General features: G+C 50.7%; 1 protein-coding gene across 2 annotated transcripts; it reads right to left on the reverse strand.

Annotated features, from left to right (window-relative positions):
* Positions 1 to 64: 64 nt before the first annotated feature.
* MYCN (MYCN proto-oncogene, bHLH transcription factor) lies at positions 65 to 3662 on the reverse strand. 2 transcript variants are annotated; one of them, XM_042822279.1, is made up of 3 exons: positions 3575 to 3662; positions 1768 to 2599; positions 65 to 663 (listed from the first exon to the last, which is right to left on the reverse strand). In XM_042822279.1, the coding sequence occupies exons 2-3, from the start codon at positions 2495 to 2497 to the stop codon at positions 65 to 67; spliced, it is 1329 nt and encodes a 442-aa protein (XP_042678213.1). In that variant the 5' UTR covers positions 2498 to 2599; positions 3575 to 3662. The 2 variants fall into 2 exon arrangements, with proteins under 2 accessions (XP_042678213.1, XP_042678203.1); XM_042822269.1 differs by lacking the exon at positions 3575 to 3662 and adding an exon at positions 3233 to 3301.
* Positions 3663 to 7847: the final 4185 nt, after the last annotated feature.

Raw genomic sequence — 7847 nt, forward strand, 5'->3', positions numbered from 1 at the left:
AAAAAAAAAAAAAAAAAAAAAAAAACAAAAAAAAAAAAAAAAAGAAAGAAAGAAACAAAAAAGTTTAGCAAGTCCGCTTGTATTCTATTTTCTTTAGCAACTGTTGTTGCCTGGCTTGCAATTTCTCCTTTTCTAGCAATAACTTCTGTTCCTCTGCCTGAAGGGAATGGACATATTCAGTGGCTTTTTTCAAAATCACAACTTTTGCAGCTTTCTCATTTTTAACAAGTTCTGGAACGTGGTCCCTTAACGTCAGGAAACTGGACCGTAGATCATTACGCCTCTGACGCTCCAAGATATTATGGTTACGTCGACGTTCACTATCCTCTGAATCAGAGTTTCGAGGACTTGAACTCTTAGACTTTGGTTGGATCATGGGTTTTACTGGACGGGGCACCTCGGCTTTTAACTTTTTCTGTGGTGGTGCATCTTCACTCTCCATATATGGAGAAGGAGCAGCATAATTATGCTGCTGGTGAATTGGTGCGCAACGCTTTAAAATCAGTTCATTCTGCTGTGTCCTGACTGATGGAAAAGTGGTATTTTTAGGACGCACTGTAATAGTGAGGGTGGTAACAGCCTTGTTGGAGGAGGAGCGTCTTTTCTCCACTGTCACAACATCTATTTCTTCTTCATCATCCTCTTCTTCTTCGTCTTCATCATCTTTTGGTTAAAGAAAATGAAAAATGAAATTGACATTATTCTCTCAGAAAATAAACATTAATATTTATTGACAAAATATGCACTTTAGAAATACCAATACAAGAGCTGATGGTAAAAATAGGGTGTCCTCATTGTCCATAATCAAATATAGTTCTAAAGATGTATATAACACGCACAGAACGAAAGAAAAAAAAAAACAAACAACAAAACAAAATAGATTTTTGCAAGTTTGGGAACTTTATAACGTTTGTTTCTCACAGAATATTTCGAGTTTGAAGGAACCCATAAGGACTGTGTCCAACTCCCTTTCTTTAACCACTTCTAATTTTAAGTAAAAGTGGGGTTACCACCCAACTAATCCCAGTGGCGAAAAGTTTTCATACGAAACGCATTCATTTTTACTACAGCTGCAGAGCTGGGGCACAAACTACACGCACAGAGCCACAACACAGCCCTGGGTTGGTGGAAAAGCAGACGGGAAACGAAACAATCGCTGGGTTTGTTCTAGTGCAGAAGGTGAAGCTGCTCCCGCCGGGGACCCTTTAAGCCGGCGCTTGGTGCAGTGCCAAGAAGACAGCTGTTGGAAGTGCTTCCTCACCCAAAGCTGTCAAACCAGACATTAAAGGGACAGCAGGCTCCGCGAGCCGAGACGGATCGCCAAGTTTATGGTGACGATCATACGGACCCGCTCCCTTACACACGCAGTCCTACCTACCGAACCGGATGCGAGCTATCTGAGGGCATTTTAGGCTCTGCCAGCGTACAGACAAGGACCCTCTGCGGGCTGCCAGTACGTTCCAGCCTCCCCACACTATAAACATCCTCCACCGACTGCACATCAGCATGGCACTGCCCCTCGCTTCTGACCACACACTCCCCACAACGGCCTCCGGAACGGCGCACACACAACCCGGGACGGCAGGAAGATGTTGGGAAGCCCCAGGAGCCGCACAGCACCGCTCGAGCACACCGCGCCCGTTGCTGTTGGCCCACAGCCCCGCAGGGCGGCCGCCCCGGGCCCCGCCGCGCCTGTTGCGGCTGCTGCCGCCTGCCGGCCAGCCCGCACCCCGCACCTCCCGCCCCGTCGAGGCCCGCCGCGCTTACCCGAGTCGCTGAGCGTGTCGTCCCCGGAGCTGCTGCTCCCGGCCCGGCTGTCCCCAGTGGGACGCGGCGGGCGGCTGCCCCGCAGGGTCTCACCGCCGCTCGGCACCGCCGCTTCCCGCTTGTTGACGGGGAAGGGGAAGACCACGGCCGGGTCCACGCACTCGGGCACGGAACCGCCCAGCTCCGCGCGGCCGGGACCGGCGCTGGGGCCGTTCGCGGCGGAGACGGCGGCGGTGGGTACAACCGGGGGCGGCGGCGGCGGGGCGGCGGCGGGCGGCTTGCCCTGCAGCTTCTCGCTGACCACCCGCTCTAGCTTCTCGCGGGCCGAGAAGCCGCTCCACATGCAGTCCTGGATGATGATGGAGTTGAGGTTGTTGCTCGCCCCAAGGCCCGTCTCGAAGAAATCCGCGCCGTCCGCGCCGCCCCACAGCTCGGCCTCGGGGGGCAGGAGGAGCAACTCGGACGCCCAGTCCAGGGGATCAGCGGGGCGGCAGCTCCCCAGGGCCGCCCCTCCCCACGGCAATGGAGCCCCTCCCGGGGGGTGCTCCTGCAGCCCGGCCCGGCTGGGGGACAGCGGAGGGGTGGGCAGCAGCTCGAACTTCTTCCATATGTCCTCCCCGGGGGGGGCCGAGTCCGGCCCGCATAAATAGAAATCATCTTCGTCCGGGTAGAAACAAGGCTGCAAGGAGTCGAACTCGAGGTCTGGGTTCTTGCTGATCATTCCCGGCATGGCGGGGCTCTCCGTGTCGATTCCCGGGTTGGGGACTCGTGTTAGAGACGAATTTTACGGTAGTTCCACCAAGGAGAGGAAAGATGTGCCCAGAACCTGAAACTAAAGCAAAAAATGGAAATAAAGAAACGAACACAATTAAAACACGAAGAAAGACGCCTGTAATTCCCTATTATGTAGTGGGAAAAAAATTAAGAAAAAAAAAATTAAAAGGAAGTCCCATCACGGATAGCAAAAAAAAAAACAAAAAACAAACAAACCAAAAAACTCAAACAACAACAACAAAAAAACAAACCAGGAGCCTTTATAAGTTAAGGAGGAATGCAACGCACCTTTTCGGACGCCGCAGGGCAGCGGCCATGAGCCGCTCCGGGGTGCACGCACACCTCCGGTCCTGCACGGAGCTCCGCGCTCTGCCCGACCGCCTCCAGCGCTCACAGCTGCACAGCCGCGGGCAGATACACGCCTCCCTGCAGAAAGCCCTCCTGATACGCGACCACGAGCAAAGGAAGTTTACTCCTTTTATCATTTCCAGCGTAGTGGGGAGAGAAGGGTGCAAAGGGGCACCCCGAACCCTGCAACCCCATCAGGGGAATCCAGCAGCAGCAAACACCGACGCGCACCAAAGGCATTAACACAGCCCAACAAAGCCCGACTCGCTACAGGAAGTTTTTCTCCCTCTTTGCAGTTTAACACGAGAGCCGCACGTTTCGCCCCGGGGAACAGCGCCCTTACCTCGCTGCCCCCGCGCTACCCGCGGCCGCTCACCCGCAGCCCCATGCTCCTCTGCATCGGGCATTGATACCGAAATGAGTTCTTAGTCCCGACCCAGCGAAAGGAAAACGCTGTGCTGGGTTGCAAACAGCTGACGGAGAGCAAAAGGGGGAGGAATAAAAAAAAAAAAAAAAAAAAAAAACCCACAACAAATCCGTGCAAAGCACTCTGATGAAATGCACCGAAACGCGGCTCAGCTGCTCGCCCCCGCCCCGCCCCCTGCTCCTTTCCAGCATTGTGCGCTTCCCTGCTCCCGAAATACACGAAACCGTTAAAAATGCGAAGCAGCAAAGAGGCACCTACAGAGCGCGGCGAGCTCGGTGCGACCGCTCCGCAGCACAGCCCAAATATCCGCTCAATGAAACCCCCATTGAGGGCCGGCGGAGCGCTGCCGCTCCCGTCCCATCCTCCCAGCTGGATGTGGAATTGTATTTATTTCATGGGGGTTTTGTCCTCCCGCTGCTGGCAGCCCAGACCCTGCCGCTTCCTCCTCCTCTTACCTCCCCGCTGCCGGCGGTGGGTGTTGCGAGGGGGAGGAGTGGCGGGGTGGGGGGAAGGGAGGGGAGGAAAAAGAAAAAAAAAAAAAAAAAAAAAAAAAAACCGACACCCCCGGGGCCCCCTTGGAGGGGGGGGGGTGGGGAAACGCGGCGTAACCCCACCCCCTGATTTCCATAGAGAAGGGAGGTGCCTCCGCTTGGCGCCAAAAGCCCCATTCGCTCTTTATTCTCCAGCGCGGGGCACTGCCCGGGGGTGCGGAGCTCGCGGGGTCGCCCCGCCCAGCATGGACGCGGCGCTGCGTGAGAGCGGCGGCCCTATCTGCGAACACCGAGGAGGAGGGGAGGGAAAAAAAATAATAATAAAGGAGAGAAATAAAGGAAGTGTCTGGAATGCGGAGTCGTCCCCGCTCCGAGCTTTATAAAGAACTAACGCTCGTCCTGCGGTGATCGCCTCCCCGCTCGCCGCGCACACCTCCGGCCCCGCCGCACCGCACGGCAGCTCCCGGTCGGAGCGGGCGTTCCGCTGCGCGCGGCGACACCTTGCGGAGGGCCGGAGGCGCGGCTACCGCGCGCGTCTCCCCGGCGGCGGACACCAACCGCTCTGTCTCCTTCCCCGGAGCGGCGGGGAGACGGCGGTGCGACCCCGATCCGGCGGCCGCTCGGGGAGCTGCCTCCCCGCTCGTAGGCTGCAGGTTGAGGCGGGGACGTGGGCGTTGCTCGCGGGAAGGCTGCCGGCGGCCGCTTGTTGTGCGTCCGGGCGGGGCGCCGCCTCCCGCAGCCTCCCGGGGTGAACCCGGAGGCTTCAAAAGTGGCAGCGCCGAGACAGGGTCTGTGTGAGAGTCGCTGAGAAAGAGCTTGTTTCTAAGGCCGGAGTCAGACTGCAGCAGCCCCTGTACCGTACACCTTCACCATGTTCCCCCGTTGTGCCTCAGCGTCTGGGTTGCGCTGTCTTTTGGGGTGATGCCCGCTTATCTCCGGGTTGTGCTTGGGTGGCCGAGGCTCAGGTTTCAAGGCCCCTCCAGGAAGGTGAGGTAGCCTTAAGCGTTCACACTGTTGTTTGAATGTCCGCTGCAGAAATGAAAACATGCAGAGGGGTTGGCCAGATGGAGCTGGTTGGGCTTGGCTGCAGCACAGATTGCTGGAGAAGGAAGATGGCAGCTTGTGGGGCTTCCACCTCGGTGTGAAGGCACTACCCTACACCATCATGGCAGCGGCTTGGTGCATCCATGCTGCAACAACCAACAAACAGCTGTGTGCAACCAGCGTCTGGGTGGCAACCAGGGCATGAGGCACAGGGCAGTGCCAGCTCAAGTAATGGCAAATGCTTGCATGAGTTTTGGTGCATTGCCTAAACACAGTCCTAGGAACAGCAAAAAAAAAAAAAAAAAAAGTATAGCCTTGCTTTCTGTTTGGGTACAGGAGTTTGAGAATTGGTTTAATAAAAAAAAAAATCAGATTTTTTTTTCTTTCTCTTCTGTATTCATGGCTCTGTTTTCAGGCAACATAAATACATTACCTGTGAATTTTCAAGTCGAATGTACAGAGTTGCAATCAGACATTCAACTAAAAAAAATCTGGTCATGTCTCTTTAGCAGACTTTTACAAACCATCTTTTACTAGAAAAAAGCATCCCTTGCTTCACAATCGCACATTATTCATGCCATCACTTTTTGGCAGTATGCACATTTGGGAACAGCTATTTTCAGGGGTGAAGTAGAGGAAGGGTAAAATTTCATCGAAGATCTCTGATGAACATCTTGAGTGCTCACTGAGAATTGCATCCACTGCACAGTCCAGCTTGATGTGTTAGTGTCACAGAAACAAAATCAAATATCCCACTAGTTTTGTTTTTGTTGCTCTCTTTTTTATGTTTTAATGAGTATATATGTATATATTTGTTTAAAAGTTATGTTGCTTATATGCATTAACTTCATCGTCAACTTTATGAGGGCCTCTCCAAAAGTAATGCTTCCTATTTTATTATATCAGCTCATGACATCAGAGGCAGATGTTGATAGATGTATGGCAGTAGAAGTTGAACCTTCCCACTGGTGTTTCATTACATTTTGTTGCCATGTGACAGATGGCAGCAGAGAGGCAGTCTGGCATGGAATCTAACATGGAAGTGCAGGTGAAGTAAAGGTATATCTCTAAATTCCTTAATGTAGAAAAAATGGTACCCACTGACATTCATTGCTGCTTGCTGAACATTTATGGAGATCAAACGTTGGATGTGAGCACAGTGAGGTGGGTGATAGTTTCAGCAACAATGCCATCATAGCAGCTGTGGAAAAGTGGCTTGCCTCTGCTGGTGCAGATTTTATTGGCGTGGCAAGCAGGCTTTTGTTCATGGCTGATGAAAATGAGTAGCTAATGGTGGTGACTGTTAAAAAATAGTACTTTTTAGCTGGGAATTTTCTTTATCAAATAGCGTTATTATGTTGTTTGTATTGGTTGCATTTTCTATGGAAATAAATAGGAGGCATTACTTTTGGAGCATTCTACATATATGCAGCCCAAGACATTTCCTATTCACTCAGTGCAGCCCAGGCAAGTCAAAACGTTGGACACCCGTTGCTCAGCATGATTGCAGTTGAAGTACAGGGTCCCGAAGGTGAGTTCGGATACTCGCTTGAATTACAACTTGGCTAGGAGGTGGCAGCTGTCTGTCATGGAAGGGGCAGCGCACCATGAAGCAGAGTAGCGCTGGAGCCCTGCTGGATCTGGCAGTATGCTGTTGAGATGTTCGGGGTGCCTGGATTTGGTGGTTTGGCCTCTATTCCCAAACTGCACTTTGGATTTAAGATGGCTGATTGCATTCATTAGCTAATGGATGCTCAGCACTCTGGAAACATGAAGCTGTAAGAAAGCCCTGAGCTTTGTTTGTTTGGGTGGTTTGGTCAGGCAAAAGAGTGTAGGTGTTTTTTAATTTATTTCTTTTTCCATTTCAGTAGCCTTTAACAGGTTGCAGACCATTGGTTTTACCACATGTAAATAATTTATTCATGCTCATCATTTGAAGTCTTTTCACAATTTACACAATTATTTATGATTTAAAAGTAATTCTTATTATCAGGCTGCCTGTAGTATCCTTCAAAATAATTCATTCTATCAATCTATCAGCTTTTAGTCTACTGTGGTATATAGTGTGATATCTTTTGTACCTGAATGTGAACATTAATGAAGGATGATGCTCAAGACAAAACTTTTGAAGTAATTTTTCTGTGGGAAAACAGAAAAAAAAAGGAAGTGAAAAGCAGTACACTGTGAAGCATTGCAGTTGATAAGCACTAATTCTAAAATTCTAAGTCTCTTCCTTTGTCTTGAACATTTAAGAAAGACATGAAAACATTGTGCAAATCTTTTAAATGACTGCACACATCTATGTGTTCGGGTTTTTTTTAGTTGACACATGGCTATTTTATCAATTTTTCTTTCTTCTATTTTTTGGTTCTTTGATCCCTTCTGTGTCTGAAATAGCATGTATCAGGAAGGCTCTAGGCAAGGGGACACCTGAAATTATATATAGTTATGTGCATTTACAATTACTTCATGCCATTGAAACAACCTGGGAGTTAAGAGGTGTTTTAGTATTGGGCCATGATGAAGACCATAGAATAGTTTAGGCTGAAAGAGACGTTAAAGCTCATCTAGTTCCAACCCCACTGCAAGGATACTTCTCAGTAGACCACGTTGCCCAAAGCCCCATCCAGCCTGGCCTTGAACACTACCAGGAATGGGGTATCCACAGATTCATTGGACAACCTGTTCCAGTGCCTAACCACTCTCGTACTAAAGAACTTGCTCCTAACATCTGATCTGACTCTAAACTCTTACAGTTTAAAACCATTATCCCTTGTCCTGTCCCTACACTTCCTGATAAAGCATCCCATTCCAGCTTTCTTGTAGGCCTTTAGGTACAGGCTGCAGCCAGGTCTCTCAGGAGCCTTCTCTTCTCCAGGCTGAACAGTCCCAGCTCTCTCAGCCTGCCTTTGTAGGATAGGTGCTCCAGGCCTCTGATCATTCTCGTGAGCGCCATGTCCTTCTTGTGTAAGGGCTGCAGAGCTGAACACAGTACT

The sequence above is a fragment of the Centrocercus urophasianus genome, unplaced genomic scaffold, assembly GCF_019232065.1.
Source record: "Centrocercus urophasianus isolate 14NV4802_14NV808 unplaced genomic scaffold, USGS_Curo_1.0 seq_10, whole genome shotgun sequence".
NCBI lineage: Eukaryota > Metazoa > Chordata > Aves > Galliformes > Phasianidae > Centrocercus > Centrocercus urophasianus.